The sequence below is a fragment of the Mastacembelus armatus genome, chromosome 23, assembly GCF_900324485.2.
Source record: "Mastacembelus armatus chromosome 23, fMasArm1.2, whole genome shotgun sequence".
Classification (NCBI taxonomy): domain Eukaryota; kingdom Metazoa; phylum Chordata; class Actinopteri; order Synbranchiformes; family Mastacembelidae; genus Mastacembelus; species Mastacembelus armatus.
Window position 1 is genome coordinate 10008357 of NC_046655.1, and position 21218 is coordinate 10029574.

Consider the following 21218-nt stretch of genomic DNA (forward strand, 5'->3'; position numbering starts at 1 on the left):
TGGAAGTCAACCCTTAACCCCTTAGAGAGTCCAGAAGTCAAAAAGCAAAAGGACAGCTGACTGACAGGCAGAGGGGGGATTAGTCACAATGAATCACATGCTTGCACGCACACACACTGTCTCTCTCACTCCCTCTTTCCAACACGCACACTTTCTTCTTCCGATGCAGAATTAAGATACTGTCTCCTCTGCGATTGCCTGCTACCACATCAAACCCAGATGGTGTCCCTCAGACGCAGATGTGGGGGCATTGGACGTCCACACACGCACGCATGCACGCACATACACACACGCGCACACACGGTGTTACTGCATCTATAAAAAGTGCGTGGATGGCTGCATTATCTCCCCACCCACGCATATCTACAGTGTCTGTCTATCCAGTTAAACCCTACCCAGAGAGTCTAGCAGAGTGCAGACAGCGTGGAGAAGCCGTCTCCTCCAAGGCAACATTAGCCTGGGAGTCTGAGCAGAGAAGAAACATACTCCACAATGCAAGAAGTGAGGAGGAGAAAGACAGAGAGCAGTAGATAAATGACAGAAAAAGGGACAATGAGAATATAAAGAAGAGGTAGACATCACTACACTTTTTGCTGAATAGCTACAGCACACAGAGGATTCACACATCTGAACTATATAAAGAAAGACTGAAGTGAAACAGAGAGGAAGATAAATGATGAACCAGAACATCTGGGACGAATATTTCCCCCGAGTTTCAGTCCTCTTCAGTTGGGCTCGTTCACTCTATTTGGCAAAATGTCGCCTTGACAACATGAGGGCCACGCATCCATCAAAGATGTACAATGCTTGCTGTAATTAGCATAACACACACACACACACGCGCGCACACACACACAGTTGAGACAGGGAGTCCACTGAATATTTATGGAGGAAAGTTCAACAACAGTTCCTGCATAGTTTCTTTTATTTCCTGGGATCAGACACTGTCACAAGTGTTGGTCTTAATGAACACTAACTCACATGACCAGATGCAAAGAAGAAACATATTTGTATGTGTACGTATCTGTGGGCAGGATAGTGCATTAGTGCATTAGGAGCTGAAAAACAGTGAGTTGATGACAACAAAATAGGACTGACTTTTATTAGAAAAAATAGATTTTTTTTTCCCTAAAGGTGTTTGGAGTGAGTGGGGATGGCTTAAAGTGGCTTGAGGTCGTTCTGGTTCGTCTTTATTACCTTTTTAACAAGCCAAACTCAGGCCTGTGGCTGCGTCTGCCACCACTAACTCCATAATGGCAGACAGTATCACTGCCCCTCTGCCATTCTCATGGGAGAGATAGACAAAGAGTACAAGGGGAAGGACATAGGAATCAAGGAAAAAGGGTGTCTATTTCTCACTCAGGGTGCTGTGTTCAATGCCTCTAGTCGGGCTAGGGTTAGAGCTCCTTAGGATTTTGAAGGTGAATGTCTGGGTGCTGACTCATTCTTCTCTTCTTCCACTCTGGTTTGGTTTGGTCTGTCAGTCAGTCGGTCGATAATCAGTAATCCCACACAATAAACTCTTCTTTGCTCCCTTTTGCTTCTTCTCTCTTCCTTAACCTCCAGTCCTCAACTTGGTCTGCAGACAAAAGGAGGAAAGTGCATTAGCAGGATGAAGAAGCAAAAAAAAAAGAAAAAAAAAAAGAAGAGAAATAATCAAAACAAACAGGAGAGAAAGATTATGTCACACAGGACAGAAAAGACAGAAAGAGGAAGACCTGGGAGTACAATAAAGGGGAAGAGGATGGAGTGAGTTCAAGAAGTAGAGAAAGGACCCAAGGGCTTTGGATTCCATGTTAGCGATAAGTGCAGCCACAAATCCCCAGCACTCCCTGTCAATAACCATTTGAACTGGTCTATTGCAGCTGATGCCACTGGATGAAAACTGCCTAAGATGAGTGACAGGAAAGTGGGGGAGAGGAAAAACAAGGGGCATAGAGAGAATATGGTAGACAGGAATAAAGAAAGGAAAATGTCTTTTTCTTCACTGGCCAACTTAATACTGGTCTTGGGGATTGAATAAGTCCATGTGAGTAACATTTTATTTCTTTGAGTTTTCTCTGGCATTGATTTGAACATAAAATCATTAGAAATAGCATCAGCTGCTGCTCTCAGAAAACACTTTAAGGAAGAATACACCTTTTTACAACTCAGACACCATCTACAGTAACTGCTGAGACCTGGAAACATGGCAGCATCGCTACAACGAATGAAGCTGCTTGTAAACAGTCTTGTGCATGTGCTCCCTTCAACATACATCTTAAAAACAACAACAACAAAAGACATCCACTAATCAAAACATTTCCTCTTAATGCTGCTGGTCATCAAAAATTTTACCCAGGTAGCTTTAAGCGAATCAAGACATACAAAGTTTATTGAGCATCTTTTCACCGAGCCTCGCCACTGACTCAGTTTTTAAGTGCTGCATCAACACCTGCCCTCATGTTACCTGAAACAGAAATGAGTCCAGTGAGGCTCATGCAGAGTCGTTTACAGATTTTTAATTATAGGTATAGAGAACACTGGGACAGGATCAGTACTCGGGATTGGCACATATCCTGCGTTGGGATAAAAGAAGTTTCTCTAAAAAGGGAAGAGGAAAAACCAAATCATCTCAAATGTCGGTAAAAAAAAAAACAAACAAACCCTGCACACTAAAACTATGTTAAGTGTATACTTAAGAGCAGTAGTGACTGAAATGGTGTCCATCTTCAAGATAAGGGAGGAGTTATGCAAGCCTGCACCTTTCCCATTTCAATCTTTGCAAACATAACACTTTCTGAAACCACAAACACAGATCTAGCTTGGCCCTTTGAGAGTAAAAGGGAGATGGAAGGGTCAGTTTAAAAAATGAAGTGGAGAAGGAAAAGATAGGGAGCAAGAGGCAGTCATGCAACAAGAATATGGAATGAGGACGCAAGCAGTGGATGGAGAGATCGGGTGCCATGATAAACTCTTATTCACAGAGAGCGAGGGAGAAAGAGAGACACTTTATCTGTCCTTCGAATGCCTCTTCTTCACTGTTTGCTATCTAGACCTGTTAAGTGCTGAATGCATTAGAAATGTGACTGGGGATGAAGGGATAGTCGAAGGAGGGAGTGAAGGAGGGATGGTGGCGGGGCATAAAGGGCACAAAAGAAAGAGAAAGTAGGTCCCAACGTTATCACTGTCTCTTGTGATAAGAACGCTAATTATCAGTGACAAAAGTCAGGATGCTGACAATGCCCCTGTCTCAGCTGATTCCAGTTTCAGTGGTCATTATTGTAAGACAGATTTGGGGAATTTGGTTTTTTTTTTTTATCCTCATTGAGATCACATCTTGGGCATTCCTATTCTACTGTGGTGCAGTTTCTGGTGGAATTTAAAATTTGAAGGGAAGGGCGAAGAAAAAGATGTCTCGCTGTTTGAGCTATGTTATCAAGTGTCTGAAAGACAGCATGAAGGTGAAAGACACTTGGATCTTGTGACCTCTGATCTTCAGAGGTCAAAGCCATGTCCTTTTGGTGCAGCTTCCTGCTTGGCTCTGATAAAGCTGTGTAAACATCCTAATCATGAAGCTGCATCAGCTCATATCAATTCTACTTCATTCCTTCCCTCGTTTTGTCAGCAGCGTAATTCTGCATATTACTCCTTTAAAGCCTTATCACAGAACTATTTCTTTTGCACCTAATGATTTTAAAAGCAAGTCTTATACAGATAAGCACAGGCGAACAGGAGTGTGCCATGATTGCTGCAGGGTGATAAACACAAGCGGATTACCATATCGTCTCAGGCTTGCTTCCAAACAATTTACAAGATTATAACAGGATCCGGACTGTGAACATACCCTTGCTGAATCTTGACGAGGCTACAGGTAGCTTGCTTAAACGCACACACCCACATCCACATGATGAATAAAACATGGACAATTTACATGATGTATAGCTTAAAAATCTGCCTGCATCTAACTTTTAGATCTAATACTAATACCCACGAGAGCGAGCAAGAGAGACACAAAACTCAGTTTTCTTCATTTCCGGCAAAACAATGCAATTGCAAAAAAAATCTAATAGAAAAGCTCTATGAATGTAAATTGAGTCTTTTTGGGACCAATGGATGTTACATACTGCAGAGCAAGGGGGATGGGTGATTAAGTTAATATCAGTCTGAGTGACATCATTATTACCATACAGTGTGTTACGATGTGAGACAGAGGGTGAAAAAACATTTGCACTTGGCAATGAAAGGAGAGAGCATGGAGAGGACAATGATTTCCAACTTGCATCAGCTACTCCCTTGGTCTTATTACATTAAAACACACATAGAGAGAGTTGGGGGAACGCCTGTGTCAGCAGGTATTATGGAAATACACTGTAAGGTTTAAACTGCCTATTCAGAATGAGCTTTATTCAGGCGCCAGTAGCCCAGTGGAAATCATATTCTTGTGTCTAAAAGCAAGGGGCCAGTGCATGTAAATGGATGCTAGTGTGTATTTGTGTGTATATTATACTAATTGATTTAGACGTTTAAAAAGGGAATGGCTGTTCTACCATAGATACTATACAAATCTATGAGCCCAATGACCTACACTGTAGCTAATACACATAGAGCCACTTTGTAACACGCAAATCGATTAAACTGAAAGCGACACTACAAGATTAGGCAGCGTTACAACTTACATATCATCTGTCCATGAAGCAGCATGCATATACTTGTCATTCTTCAGAGGAGGAAAAAAACATTATTTGGAGGATTTTTAAGGATCCAAGTTCAAATTTTCTGTGTTTTCTTCCCATGAACAGTATGCACACAATGAAATGCTCATTCATTTCAAACAAGCGTGCAGTATACATATACATACCTGTTTGGCATTGTTGACACACTGTAGGTAAAGGGCTGCTATGTTGGAACAGTGAAGTGTTTTTCCGACATTCTCTTTGTAGCATGCAAGGATCTGGCCCTGCAGGTCTGCACACACAGGATGCATCTCATATCGCCTGCAGGGGTAAAAAGGGCAGAGAAATAACATGAAGATGAAGAAAACTATGGTGTTAAAGAGGAAGATGGGGCTGCAGAAAAAGGTTTGAGAAATGACAGATAAGGAAACAGGATACAAATCTAAAAAAGATCTGTGTGATAAGTTTGGGAGTGAGAAATGAGAATCAAAGGATCAACAGATGGACACAAAATGCCTAAAGATGAGCAATGTGGAGGGACTGACAAAACAAGAATAAGATATACAAATCGATACCAAAAGCAAAATAAGGACATATTGTTGGTCATCCATTATGTGAGCACACTGAGCTATAGTGCAGTCTCTAGTGTGTACACACTAACATTTTCTAACCTACAGTCATTCCAGCCCAAAACACCTGAAGCAAGACTCAGTATTACTGTACCAGCTTAGAGGTTAGTCAAAGGTCAATCCAGCCTCCACAGCCTGGTGTGATGACCATGTTGATCTGTGCATTACAACATAACCAAGAGGCCAGAGGGGTTTCAAAAAAACGAACAATATGAAGTGTCAAATGAAGCTTCCAACAATGGCTCCAGTCCCTGAAAATAGAGTTATGGGTGCCATGGGACTGTATGGAAGAGACGATAACTTGGTTTAATCTAGACAAGCAATAAGTTTGACTTGCTTTACAATGTGATGACGATAATGATCAGGTTAAAATAATCAGCAAGCTGAGTATACTGTTCTGATAAATTGGTCCCTCTTCTTATGTTTTACAATGAAAGCCCCTTTAAAAAGGCCTTGGAGAAGTATTGATCACTCCACTGGGTACTAAGGAATCCATCCTTTAGTACACAAATGCTCCCAGAAGGTGTCAACTCCATATAGACTGGATAGATACTGTATCATTTGCACTTGTTTAAATGTCAAACTGTAGCATCAAAGAGGAGATCGCTGTCATAGACAATAAATCTACTAATAGGATACTAATATTCCTGGCTGTAGGCCACACATCTAGCTTAGCATTCCCAAAACTGAGGCCTACTAGAGCTTTAATGCTGCTGTCTTAGCTGGTACGATCCAGATGCTAGGACTTTTAATGACAGATGCTAGGCTAAACATCAGTGCATTTAAATGGGACTGTTTTGTTAAATGTATGCAAGAGCGGGATCCTTTCGCCCATCTAAGAAGTGGGACGCACCAACAGCATTGGTGCCTTGTCGATGGTTAACTGCTTTTGTCTGTCCCTTCACAGCCCCCATAAAAATCCATAATGACGACACATGCCCATGCGAGGGCTATTATGCTAATGGTGGTGTCATCGTTTTGTTCACACCAGCGCTCAGGACACTCCATCTGCCTCACTAAACACATTTGCATGGGTGTGAAAGGGAAAGAGATTTTGCCCATCAGCAACTCTGGAGACCTCAAAGGAATACTGGGGGTGAAGCTGAGCTCCTGTAGTCAGAACTGGATGTTTGATTTGCTCCCTGGAGTGAAAAATTACCCCCTGTTGGATACAAAGTAGGGGATTGGTCGCATGGGTCATTACCCAGGGTGCAATGCAGCAGGAGGCTGGTGCAGTGAAGATGTGTACATATGTACATCGCCACCCAATCAAACTTGCTAGGGAGGCCAGAAAAATCTATAGTCCTTGTACGTACAGGTCAGTGACAGCATGAAAGGTGCCCTCCATAACCAGAGGTTGAATAATCGATACAATTCATCATTCTCTGGCTAATGTTGTGCTCATCAACTAAACAGAACAAGGATATCTAAAAGCTAATGAGAAGAATAAGAACGGTCTATCTGAACACTTAAAAGAACCGTTTGACATTTTGGGAAACACGCTTGCTCACTTTCTCGGCAATGTGAGTTGAGAAGCTTAATACTATGCCAGTATGGTAAAGCTACTGCCGACAGCTTAGCTTAGCACAAAGACTGGAAACAGCAAAACAGCAAGCATATGCAAAGTTCGTAAGGTAATCAGTGGAGACTGGGAAATTACTAGTCTTAGCCAAGAAATAGTCTGACACTTGTAAAACATCTAATTGTTGTTTTAACACTTTGAATTTTCTACAAGATAAAATGTGTTAATTAGTAAGCTTTAAAGGTGCTAGCTTTTCCCCCTGTTTCCAGACTTTATGCTAAGCTAACTGGATACTGGCTGTAAATGTTTGTATGTACTGAGGTGTCAATCTTCTCACCTACCTGTAACTGAGCAAACATAACACCTCCTTAAAAGTTTGGGGAGCAAGTCTATGCTTTGAACAATTCCTGACATTTACAATTTGAGAGAAGACTTGAATATTAGGGTGGTGGCTGTGTAGAAGGTTCAATTTTTGTGGATCCATCAGGGATGAATTCAGTCATTTGCCAGGAGGAATGACAAGGCCATTGCTTTGCGTCAGGGCACTGAACGATGACAGCAGTGCTAGCAGAAATTGCTGCCATCCTATTCCTATGGATCCTGGCTTTCATTTATTATACCGCCTATGGGCTTCTACAGGGACGAGAGGAGCCACATACACCCACTAATTACTTTCTTAAGCGTTTGCGTTAATGCCAGGTGCATCCTGCTGATACAAACCACTGTGTTTATCACCACTAATGGCCTCTGAGAGAGAGAAAGGAGGACGCAGGAAGAGAGGGAGGGAGGAGGACAGAGGATGGGTTGGGGGGGGGGGGGGTGGGGGGTGGGGGGGGTGGATAGAAATGAAGAGCATTTCTTGATGAGAAACTAGACAGTGCTACTTCTATTTTTGCTTGCTCTCATGTTCTCTGTGTGGAAGGGACTGAGACATTGGGCGAGTTAATCATGGAGACAATAACCCTGTCACACATACTCTGTGGCGACACGCTGCATCCACTATCATCTATCATTAAGATTAACATTAAGTTCCTGCCACCAACCACACGGAGACTCCCTCCTCTTCAGTTTTACATTAGGCGCCTTGATGTCATTTACTACAGTAAGACTGCTATAGCGGACATGGCATATTATGAATAGACTATAAACCATAACCACTAGAAGACAGTCCTTTTTTTTTGCCTTGTATACTTATATAAACCACTTAAACTATCACGATCATTTCAAAACGTATCAGCGCCACCTGAGTAGATAGTCACTGGCTTTAGAATATCAAGTTTTTGCAGCATTGTTACAAAAAAAACCCTCAAGTTATCATTCCCTTGTTCTATTTTATACAAGCTAGTGTGGATTTTGCTTACTAAACACCTGCATCACATACATAACCAGACATTAAGATTCATGGTAGTTTGTTCATGATGAATTGAATTAAATGCGAGAAAAGTGAATACACAATAGTCCCTCAGATCCTAACCCCTTTCTGACCTCTCACACAGGCATCAGAAACGGACACACACATATTGCTCAGCATAGACAAAAGCATGCTTATCACTTACCCATGCATATTACATACATCTACAGGAAGAAATCATAGTGCCACCTTGCAAACGTCCACACACACAAATCAAAAGATTTTTCTACGGGTTAGGGAACCAGACATTAAACATAAATGTCCTACATCGCCTCACTCTTTCTCTCTTTTCTTCACCACCCAAATATTTCCTTTATTCCCTCCCTCAATCCCCAGAGGTTCATGGGATATTTAATAAAACTCCATGTGGAGAGGGGAATCTAAAACAAACAGATCCATCTAGCCAGATACAGTTGGTTATTATTTGCTGTGTGGGCATGTGTGTGTGTGATTGTGTGAGAGAGAGCATGCGAGCATGTGCACACTGCAACCTTGTTCCCCAGAGACAGTAAATCTAAACAGCCATATAGGGGTCTTGCCTTGTGACATCAGTAGCAATAAAGGTCTCACCTTAACATCTTATCCAATCGAACCCCAACAGAGAGAGGAGAGAGGAATCAAAGGGAAGGGCAAGGTTGGTTTACATATCTACATTACAGTTTCATAGCTCTGTCATAAATCAAAAAGCAGAAAGAGCGAGTGGAAAAAGAACAGTAGATGGCGAGGGGGAGGAAACTATGTTGAGAAAAAATGCTTGGTTAGAGAAACAGAGACAGAAAATGTGTGTTTGTGAAACCCAGGTCAGAGAAAGAATGGAAAAGAGGAGTTGAGTCTGTGGTGAAAGACTATAAATGCTGAGAGATATGGATAGAGAAGTATGGAAGAAGCAGAGGAAACTCGTGAAGCTCCCTTCTCACTCCTTTTGCAAAGTTTTCCTCTAGGTTGAGAGGAAGGGCAAAGATGATATGAGAGGGTGAACGTGTCCCATTTAACATGTAATAAAGGAGAACAGATTACCTGCTAACTCCTCTCACTGTCTGTCTCCCTCCTCAAGGTGTCCCTATATCATTTAATACAATCCCTTCTTTGAAGCCTCCTGCTGTACCAGTCAGCGCATTTCCATGGAGGGGACATATTCCAAAGCCTTTATGGCTATGGCTTCATTTTTCAAAAGAACATTATTGACTGCAAGCAGTACGATGTATTGAGATCGATGTTGGGATTTTCATACAATATCAATGTGTTATGCCAAGAGTGAGGAAAAGTATCAGTCCATTTTTCAGGGCAACATATATTGACCATGACTACCATCTGCTATAACCACGTAGAGCTGTGCACTAAAATGACATTGATAGATCTCTGTTAAAGACAGAACATGCTTCAATAGTTGAATAAACTGAGAGACACATCTGGAAACATGTACACTCATCTGTCACAATTTGAGATACATTACAACTATGAAAAAAAGACCATAGAAAACCACATACATTGATGTCTAGAGAGCTGTGCTATGTTGTCAGAAAACATTTTACTTCATGTCCAACCCCTTTCTTTGCTCACAGACAAACAAAAAATACACAAAGCCCCATCACACATACAAAACAGCAACATGTACTGTAATGTAACTGCATCGACAGTATGGATTACCTTAGCCTGCCACGAGATTGAGTTCCCAATCACCACATTGTCTATTTATCATCATTTGGGTCCACTTAGGGGTTAATAGGGTTAAGGGGTGGGTGCTGGTTCCTCCTTAAAAAGCCCTCATGCTCTCTCTAGTTAAGGCAGGCGTCAGTACCGAGGGGGGTAAATAAATACAAATGATCCAGTTAAGGAGAAAAATGACACACATTTTGCTCACACTGCTTTTTAAAAGCAGACCTGAGTGACCCCCTGCAGTGAAATCCATCAGCATGGATAGGAGGCTGAATGAGAGAGAGAGAGAGAGAGAGACAGAGAGAGAGAAAGAGGAAGGGACACAGAAAAACAGAATCAAGAAAGGCGTAAGGGATAAAAGACTGTCAAAGAATGGAGAGAGAGCGGGAGTCAGGGAGGCAAAAGCAGACAATAACAAAGATGGAGTGAGTGAGAGATTTAAATTAAGACGGAAAACACTGTTCCTAAGTGAGCAGCGAGGGGGACAAAGAAGGATGAGTGAATGAAAGGAAGCTGTGCATTTCTGGCCTCATACAAAAGACAGGTTTGAGATATTTCACAAGTACATATTCAAATACTGTGGAGATATATTCATTGGCTCAGGGATACTTATTTAGAAGAGACACCTTAAAATTACAAGGTATCCAAATTTGCAGTCCAATCATTTATTCCACAGTCCTGTTTTATATATATCTATATATAGATATATAGATATGTTTATGTATATATTTATATATGCATTAAGGAGAGCAATAGCACTTGTAAGTCGCACTCTCAACCATGAAGACACTAAAATCAGCCACTAAGAGATGTGCATTATCTGTCTGTGTATGCACCCACGCACAAGGTCCCTTGAATTTGGTGAGCTTTTTACAGCCAGCATCGCAAAGCTCTTAAGACCAAAAGAAGAGCTTTTAAAGCAGTTATTGACTTCTGTCTCCTCAGCTGACCACTATCTTGTATCTGCGCCCCGGTTGCCTAGCTACAGAATTGTGGCTCACCCTCACCTGACAGAGGGGTCAAAGCACTGTGCAGTCTGCCTCACTGCTCAGTCTGCCTCACCTTGCCGACCACTTCTCTCAGAGAAACATCGCTACGTCAACAGCTGTAGCACTTGGCAATAACCTGCCTGCTAAATTATTTCCTGTCATTTTTTTTTGTAATTAACAGTGTGCTTGGCACAATTAAACATCAATAAATCATTACTTCATTAATTTTAGGACATCAGTATTAATCCCTTAAAGAAATGGGAGCACTGCCAGGAAAACAGAAAGCCTCTACCTGCCTCGAGACCTTATTTACATTCTGTAGCAGCAGGGTGGACTTAGCAGGAAACCTCGATTTTGTTTATCCCCTTCAGAAAAGTGAAAGATAAAACATGCACAACGCAATAGTACTGCAATGATTTGTTGTAGGGCTAATGCAACTGAAATTGCATTAAATTGTGCAGTATTACCAATTTTGTGTCCACAGATCAAGATCAGTGATTTGACTAGGTCTTAAAGTCTTAAGTGACACTAATTGCAATAAAACTGATCATAGTCTGTATACTGTAATTATACCAAGGTATAATTTGCTTGTAATATTAGCCAATACATTAATGCACAGTATATAAATAAATGTAAATGAGGGGTTGTTGAAGGTGTTTATAGCGGATGTTTGTGGTTACAATGGGCTGAGAGAGAGATGAGTGGGCACTACTTTCTTCCATATGGCATGGAGGAGAAGACAGACTGCCAGGTGTGGTCTCTTAACCAAGCCAGTACAGTACACCAGTGTTATGAAGGAAAACAACGAGCCATTTACATTCAACAAGTTTTGCTCCACGCCTCCTCATTCCACCTTTGTGTGCGCGCGAAGAGACGAAGCGAGGACTGCGGCTGCTGTTATTGTCAACTGGATTAAATTAAAAAAGATTTATTCAAAAGAGCTAAAATATAAACAGCAGACAAAGGGAGTGAGTTTGCAGCCTGAGGGAGGAGAGGAGTGACAGTGAAGTGACAGACAAAATGAGATTTTATTCTCTACGGCCAACTGTATGGGATGAACTGAAAACGCTTGGCTCAGAGACACACATGCACACAAAAATCCACCTCTTTTTCAGATCTTATGACAAATGTCACCATCAAGGCAGAAACTTTAGAGGAGTCCAAGTTTTTGAGACTTCAGAGAGGGGACATTAGAGATGATGGTCTCAGTCCTTCGGTATTACACAGTCTTCTCAGAACCACCCATTCAACAATATGTGATGTTCCTGTCTCATCTCACTTTTACAGGCAGCCTGGACAAAAACAGAATAACTGGCTTCAACAAAGAAGCCCACAGCACCACCAAAGGTTAGCAGAGTCAGGAGGGCTTAGGACTGTGCTACTGTTCTTTCATTTCCCATTCCATCTTTTTCGCATAATCTCACATCTATCATTTTCCTCCATGCCTGCCAGCTCCCATTTCAAATGAAAGCCCCACTGGGTCACTGCAACCTGTCAAGATATTAGAGTCCTATGCAGATGTCAACATACACATCCATGTATGTGAGTGCACTCACGTGCTTTCATTTTAACAGTAAAAAGTACACATACGGAGGCTCTCTGTAGTGCAGTAAAGGTCACACATTCTGAACTGGAAGGTTTGATAATGCATCAGAGTTGGATAAACAACTAGTGGTTAATGTGGCAGCATATAAATCATGTGCAGAGAGATAGCCTCCTTCTCCACAGGCAACTGGGAACTCTTATCTACAGTCGTGTCAGAGGAAGAGTGAATAAAAGCTTTGTTCTTATTTGTATGTCTTTAAGCATAACATACTGTGTTAAGTTATCTATTGCGTTTATGCATGTGTAAAAGAAGTGTAGAACAAATGTTTTTTGTCTAGGTCTTTGAGAGCAGGTTGATAACCTGCAGTTTATGATTCTGGCAACATTTTCAGACATTAGAGGGGTAGTTTTTATTTACAGTTTTAGAAGTGTTTGTTTATACTTACATATATTTCTGTCACAAAATATCATTCAATTTTGTGGTTTTTGAAGCATGATGGAGAAATGCCAAAAAAAAAAAAATCCCTTTACAATAGTACTTATATTGCTATGTACAGCCATGATATAAAGAGAATACATAAATACAGTATGTAGGTCTTCTGGTACATAAATTTTATATGACTGTGATTGTACACGTGTGGATGTAATGAGGTCACAGTGATGCAGTAGCGCAGTTGGGAGAGCTCAATTATTCTCAGAAAACTCCAACGGGAATACTGCAGAACAGCAGGGAACACCTGTACTGCACACCTACACAAACAACTGCACACATACACAATCCCATATAGCATTTTCTTTTACACTTACACACACACACACACACACACACACACACACACACACACACACACACACACACACACACACACACACACACACACACACACACACACCTCCCTGAAATATTTACCTGTCACACATTACGCTATTTCCTCAAGCGAAGCAACCACACTGTACCATTGCTGCTGTATGATCAAAACATGCACATTGGCTACCTGCTGACCTCTGTGTGTGAATTACATGGTTAATTTCTGCACATCATATGCAATAATCAAACCAAACTCATTTGAAAAGGCACAACTGTTACTGACACCAGAGAATCATATTCAAGGGAGAAATACAGGAGTGAAATTTTCATTACAGAACGTCTTATCTCGATCCAACCACTCGTACTACCAATCCTGTTTCAAAAAAAAGTCATTATTTCCCAAGTTGACTATTATAAAGCATCAAGCCGAAGAATCTGTATAAGGTAACAGGTGCTGCATATACCTTTGACACATAAATTCCTCTCAAATCCCATCCACTTGAGACCTGCTTTTTCCATCTTGTTCCAATCCTGATGTCACAAAGTAATCACAGCTTCATCATACAGATATCCAACAAACTCCCTGCTGATACATCATATGCACACAATAAACTCAAACCAACCAAAATTAATTAATTAGCTCTTTGAAAAGCAAATACACAGATGTTATAACCCTCGACAGACAACCTCCTCTGGTCCCACACATCTTCTCCTCTAGTATAATAAACCATAGGCTAATATCAGCTCTAACACTAATCAATCCCTGGAGTACTATAACTCTCTCTATAGCTGCACTGACATGAGCTTGAGTGAGGAAATGAAGATATTCTAATAAGAAAGATGTTATCTCCCACACTTTATAACATCCTCACATTAACATATCAAATGTTAATTCTATCACGTATGGATAAGACCTCTGCCTTTGTATCTCTGGAGGACATTTTCAACTTTGAGGAAATCAAAAGCCTGTGTTAGACGAAAAATATTTCCTCTTATTATTCAATGGAGGCCAAAGATAGCATCTTATCTCAGTAGGGTCTCTGTCATAAGAGAGAAAGCTTTGAGGAGAAGCACATATATTATGTCCACAAAACATGTCCGACATTCGAGCTCACTCAGACATTCAAACATACAATATCACGCATGAACTCCCACAAATAAACAAAGATGGGCCAAATACGCCCTGTTAAATCCAATTAACCCTCTGCTCTGATCCCTCAATGCATCCTTGCCCTGTCTTGTAACACCAGACCTTGCTGCTATTTCATTAGCACACAAACACAGATACCCCCCCCCTCCTACCTTTCCACTATTGTAATCCAGTCACAACCTTGCTAATGCACCCCCTATAATCCAATCCACCAATCACTGATCTTCGTGCAAAGGCCTATGTCACATGACTACCCGCTAGTTAGCCCAACATTCACTTGCAGTTCGCACCGTCATTTGGGGCTAATGTTATTCCAGTGTTTTTTTTTTTTTTCTTTAATGTGATTTGGGAAGTCTCAGCTCCAGCTTCCACCAGTCTAGCGCTAAATCCCCCGTGGGCTAGGCTAATCAGTTTCCAGCATTTTGGAGGGAGACAATGATCCCAGTGTTAGCGCTGGCTAATGACAAGCTAACACAATTAGCCTAGCGTCCCTGGAGAAGAGCTCAGAGCCAGGGCCCATTCTTGCCCCAACTCCTGTGGGCTCCTCATCCACTTTCGCTACATTACTATGGAGCCTAATGGCCCCTTAATAGAAAGACAGATGGAACATGGATTCCGCATCTTCTTGAGTTACATATATGTGTTGGATATGTGCTACATCCACAATGGCTTGGATGTTTAACTACCTCCTCTGCTAACAGCCTGAATTAAGCAATCATTCTTTGCACTGCAAGATATGGCTGTAACTAGGATTTAGAGCATACTGCACTCCAAGTGCTGACAGTAAGGACCACAGGTGCTGAAATATATGTAGCACAGAGCCTGCCTTTGTGTCCTGATGGGTTTTAGGAAAGCCAAGTCATGTGATTATACTGCCACACATGACTTAATTATCCTGTTGTCTGGTTGTTTTACAAAATAAACTAAAACAAATATTAACAGAACACAAGGAAAAGCACTATTAAGCTATCACCAACATGCGATCAAGGCTTATCAGTGAACTGCATCGTCAGCTTCAGCTAATGGGGCGGGCTAATGTGGTTCTGATTGAAAGACGTAGGTTAGAATGTGGCTAGCATAATTCAATAGTGTATTCACAGCAAATTCATCTTCCTTCATGTGACATGTACACATGATGCTTATCAAGATCTAAGCTCACGAAGTTTCTGTGCACAACAAAAAGATGCTTTTTGCAAACAAACAACAATAATGAAAATCCTATTCATGCTGGAGACTCTAAGAAACTGGTTATAAATGATTAATATATGATCTAAACACTTTGCCTGACCTTGGATCAACTATTTGAACTTACCTGAACTTGGCATTTACTTGGTCTGCAGCATTATGGAAGTTCTCTGTGGTGACCTTGTAGAACTGAGCACTCTGCAAAAAAAAACAGAGATAGGCAGAAATGCATCAGAGTGATTCCAATCTCGTATAAAAAAAAAAAAAATCCATGCAACTTATTCACAACTGAATTGAATTTATTTAGGCAAAAGATAACATTTCAGCAGAGTGACTCCTCCACTGTACCAACCTACAGTACAGCTGAGCCTACACCGCTCTAATTGACCATCACTTCAACTTCATTAAAACTTTATGGAGAGGAACATTAAGGGTAGAAGTCTATTAGTAGTTGGGTTAGTAGTATGGTTTCCACAACATAAAAGGTAACTCCATTTATCTATACTCTATATATTATGTCATTTTGAGCATGTACACACAGTGCATGTTTTTTTTTTTTCTTTGTGTTGGTGTATGAATTATGGTTATTTGTGTGTGTTTGTGCTTATCCTCTCACAAAAGACTGCTGTAATAACAAGGTGCAATCCTGTAAGGTCAGGGGCTCACTAATCAACATCGTACAAGACCACTGGTCATAATCCCCCAGTGACTCATAGCAAATGAACCTTTAAGCAGGACCATTCAACCTGAATTACCTCCTCAAACACAGCCATATAACCCAGCTCCTACACCATTTATACTATTCTAGAAAGAGTTTTTTTGTCAGTCCTCAGTGAATGTTGTGCACATTTATGATCAAACAGTGAGAGGTTGTAAAGTGTGATGGATAGCTTGATTGAGAGCTGTGTGTGGCTGAATGCAGGGTTAAATATTAGAAAATGTCTATCACAGCCACTGACTTCAGATTAAAAAGACATCAGTCATACTTGCACATAAAAAGTAGAATTCACCAAATAATGATTTTTTAACTGGTGTAAGCAGAAGTTATGGGCCATTCCCTGTTAGGTTAATGTAAAAAAACAAATCAATATAGTACTGTGTGATGCAACTGAACTTAAAACAAAAACTTAAATTGCCTTGCATAAATAATAACAGTTAAATGTGATAAATGTAATCTTCTTGGTCCTATCTGCGTCAACTTAACCTCCTTACAGGGAAGACATTCATCATAGTTCAGAAAAGATCAATAGGAATGAACTGCACCTGGTCAAAAGATCAATAGTCATGTGTTGTGAAGCTAAAAGATGATGAAACATGACAACGCTGACAAAAGGTCTGATACAGATTTGAGTCCTCTTCGTTTGGATGTTCACTCAAAGAATTCAGTCATTTAATTTTTCACATTCTGCAGAGTAATTTATTTTTAGACATTAATATGCAAACCATACACAATATACAACTCCATTTTTCACTAGCATTCTTCTATAAATACATTTTGTTTTCTTTTGTATCGCTCTTAAGATTATTTGTGTCTATGTGTGTCAAGAACGAGACTGGAAATGACTGATATTTATATTTATAAAATCAAAGAAACCCTCGATATATAATTTTTACCTTCTCATGCATGAATTATCTGAAGGGTATAGGTGATTATTAAGGAGAATTATTTTTATTAAAACCAAAGACGTCTCAATACTTTACTGACTCTCTTGTCTCTTGGGCATATATTAATTTGTACACAAATTTTAAGAGTTATGTTGCCAGCTCATGCTGCATCTTTGCACTTTTGGCATTGAATGAATGTAGACAAAGAAACTTTCAAGAGCTAAGGAAAAGGATTTCAAAAAGATTTTTTTTTTTTTGCAGATAAAAAGACCAAAAAGAGATTTTTGGAACTGCTAAAGAGGCAAGAATAAGACTTCTCCCTGGGTGCTGAGATTGAGCCATTGGAAGAGAAAGTGGGAGATAGAAAGAGCTGGGTTTGGGTCTATGTCTGGAATATTAAGTACAAGGTAATAATACCTGTCTAAATGGCAGAGCTGGCACTAATCAGCACACTAGTCCACCTGGGAGGACAAAAGGCCGTGTGTGACAAGGAGTGCGAGATCACTTACAATACATGTGCACACAAACAGTGCACGAGCACTCACAAATACTCATGCACACATGGTGCTGACACACATGGTATGGTTACGTGTATGAACACTGCCTAAAGCATCTACATATGCTCTGGTGGTTAGATATAAAAAGTGACACACACGCAAAAGAGTTAGAAAGAAAGAAACAAACAAAATACTCCCCAAAAGACAGAAAGAGTGCAATTTGTGTGATTACTGAGAGGTCTCAAACTGTGCTTTCCTGCTGTTGCCCCAACTGATTTACAGAGTTGCCCTGACCTTGTATTAGCCCTGAGAAGAGAGACCATGCTCCTTTTGATTGAAAACATTCCTTTCTTGATAAAAATGAAATCTTTTTAGCAGCTGTAAAACACAACCTTGACTAAAAGATGGTTTTTGGTTACTGCCAAGCAATTCTTTGCAAATCAATAGATGAACAAAACTGTGAAGCTTTTAGTATCTGGTATTGTGTATTTCACCATCCCCAATCAAATGTCTACCATCTGTTGAATGAAACGGTGTTTCTGTTTATTTTTGTCTTATTTACTCTACTTGTTTTCCACCAGGTTTTCAGCTCATCTGGAGCCAAACAAAATACTGGCAGGGGGTGTCACAGACAAATTAAGTCATTACTGCTAATGTGCTGCAGCGATATTGAGAAGATAGAGGCTGCACCCCAACACAGACTCCAGCTCAATTTAGAGGAAAAGCCTCCAATTTTTAATGAATAAAACAAATAATTCCCCATACTGATGGCTTCTTTTTCTTATCTGCTGCTGAGCAGGAGGGCTGAAATGGGGAGAAACCTTACCATGGCCAACATTACTGTTCTGCAGAGCGAGAGAAAATGGGACCTCTGCTGTGCGACTTAGTGAAACTTGCTCATAAGGGGAACAAAAAGACTGATCAACTGGTATGAAGCATTTTCTGCCTAAAATGAAGTGACTAAGCATTTCACATTTTGGCCCTTGGGTAGACATTCCAAACTGTCCACTTGTTCCATGAACATGTAAAACTATAAAAAGCACAAAATGTGGAAATGGGTGCACTTTCATTTTTTAAGGACACAACAAAATAATGATTTTCAAATTAATTGCTGTACAACACAACACCACTCTAAACTGTGTCCCAGTGAAATTTGGCATTACTTTAGTCAACATCTCTGTGACTTAAAGTTAGCTCAACAAAAACTGAGCCCTACAAGCTGACATTTCAAAAGTTGTGCTGCAACATTCATTATTTTAGCCTGTGGAGCATTACTGCTGTAGAACTTTTTTTTCTTTTTTTTTACATAAATGAATGTGCTGTTCTGTTGTGAAATCACCATGAAAAGAGTTCCTCCTAAATCCCTGTGAACCCCATCATGCAGCAATAACAGCAAACAATAATTCCACAGTGCAGAACCCTGTCATGTCTTCACTTTGGATTACTGTCTCTCTAGTTATACAACTAGCAGAGCCTACACTGATCGCTTTATGGTGCAGGATTAATTCTAAAATATCTTGACTTTTCTAATACGACAACAACACAAATAACTGTTTTAACTTTCTACTTTTAATATTAACACACAAACAGCGAAAATGCACCTAGAAATTTCGCTTCAGTCTCCAGAGAGAGAGAGAGGGCAAAGATTGAGAAGGAGGGAGATACAGAATTACAGAGGGAGAGATGAAGATAGCAAGTCAGTGGCAGAGACAGACAGAGACAAAAGCCATTACTGATTTTTAATGCTCTTTTCTCTGTATTTCTTCCGTTCATGGTGCTGTGGAACTTTGCGATGAGATGGCAATTGTTGCTGTGATTGTCCTCCATGGGAGAGCAGAAAAATCCAATTTCATCGATATACAAGGTGGAAAAAAAAAGATAGAAAAAAAGAGGAAAATCTCTTCAGAAAAAATGAAATTGAAGCAGAGGAAAAAAATACAGCACTCAAAGAAGGAGAGATAGAAAGAGAGAGAGAGAGACAGATGTGAAAGCGAGGGAGGGCTGGATCCTGACAGGATAGGAAAAAAAAAAGGAAAAAAACAACATGGGCAAGTTGATTGTTAAATATGGGATTGTTTTACAGGAGGGCAGGTATTGAGTGAAAATGTAATAAATATATAGATATTGTTTTCAGAGGCTATTTGGTAGTTGTGGCCCCAATGAACAGCAGCAGCAGCCTGAGCTGTCTGGGAGCATCGTGATGGGCTGTCACTTGAAGCCACTTTGATGAATGGCCATGTTGGATTGGAACAGACATGTAATATATATCAGACTTATATTCTCTCTCTGTATCTTTTGGTTCCTCTGCCTCCTTCTGCTGGTGTGCAAGATGCTGCAAGAATCTGAAGGTAAAGGGAGGAACAGAGGGCAGATGGAGGGAAGGTGAAGAATGCGATGGGAGATAATATTAAGCTGGTGGTATCCAACTGAAATCAAATTTGCTGCGCTCACGCTAGAAAAATGACAGGTTAGCACCTAAAACGAGATACAGCATTGGGGTTTGATGGCTGCACTGTGCACAGACTGGTTAGAGGAAGCGCACACAAATATATTAGACTGCAACACAGGGATACTGTGCACAACAGGGCTACAATTAACAATTTCTTATGATCTATAATAGCGTCGACATTTTTTCCCCATTAATTGACTATTTGACTCCAATGTCAGAAAATATGGAAAAAACTATTTCGTGACAACTATTCAGATCCAAACGTATTGTCTTCAAATGTCTTGTTTCGTCCAACCAACAGTCTACAACCACAAGATATTCAATTTACATTGATTTAAACCAATAAAAGCAGCAAATTCTCTTTGAGAAGCTGGAGCCGCACAAAGGTTGCTATTTGTTTTTGTCTTGCACACAACACTTGCTGTAAATATAGTCTCCATCAATAGATGCACATAAACTTATTAAATTTCTCACAAACTATTTATTCATTCCAGTATACTTCACACTGTCATGTCTTGAACTGACTGGATAGCACAGGAACAGTCAGACCAAACCCCTTAACATACAATAACATTTTGACCTGGATGTGGATGTTTGGTGTATAGCTGTTTCATAACTATACTTTCTCAATCTACATGCCTGTACGTAAACCATTCGTTGATTATCTTCGTTTAACTCTATAACTGTATTTGCCTGTAAATGTGTTCTCTGTGTTGCCTTTATGTATTGAGCTCCTTCGCTATTAATCAAGTGGGAGTTACAGTGTACACAGCAACAGAACACGCCAAAAGTGATTTTGTTTTTTATGCTGCAGGGTTTATATTGGGTGAGGGAACAAAGAGTGAAGAGAGGATGGACTGAGTGCCAAATGGGGCACTGTGGCCAGAACACGAAAAAAAAAAAGGAGCATTATTAACACAGGCCAAACAAACTGCACTCCCTATGGAGTCCCAAGCCGTTTCTGTGCTGCAAGGCAACGTGCAATATGCCCACCATTAATCCTCAGTTACACACAGGATCACACACACCATCAGATAAAACACACACATTGTTGCTACTTATGTTGTGTGTTTTCTCTCCACAGGCGATAGGTCCAAATAGAATCATTTCCAAACTG

General features: G+C 40.5%; 1 protein-coding gene across 1 annotated transcript in view; it reads right to left on the reverse strand.

The window, feature by feature from the left end:
• Positions 1 to 907: 907 nt before the first annotated feature.
• Positions 908 to 21218, reverse strand: part of chchd3a (coiled-coil-helix-coiled-coil-helix domain containing 3a) — a 56093-nt gene continuing 35782 nt past the window's right edge. Inside the window, exons 7-9 of the mRNA XM_026327402.1 lie at positions 15678 to 15748; positions 4841 to 4976; positions 908 to 1579 (exon numbers count right to left, since the gene is read on the reverse strand). Coding sequence (XP_026183187.1) covers positions 1556 to 1579; positions 4841 to 4976; positions 15678 to 15748 — 231 coding nt within the window. The 3' untranslated portion in view covers positions 908 to 1555. The remainder of the gene's footprint in view (positions 1580 to 4840; positions 4977 to 15677; positions 15749 to 21218) is intronic.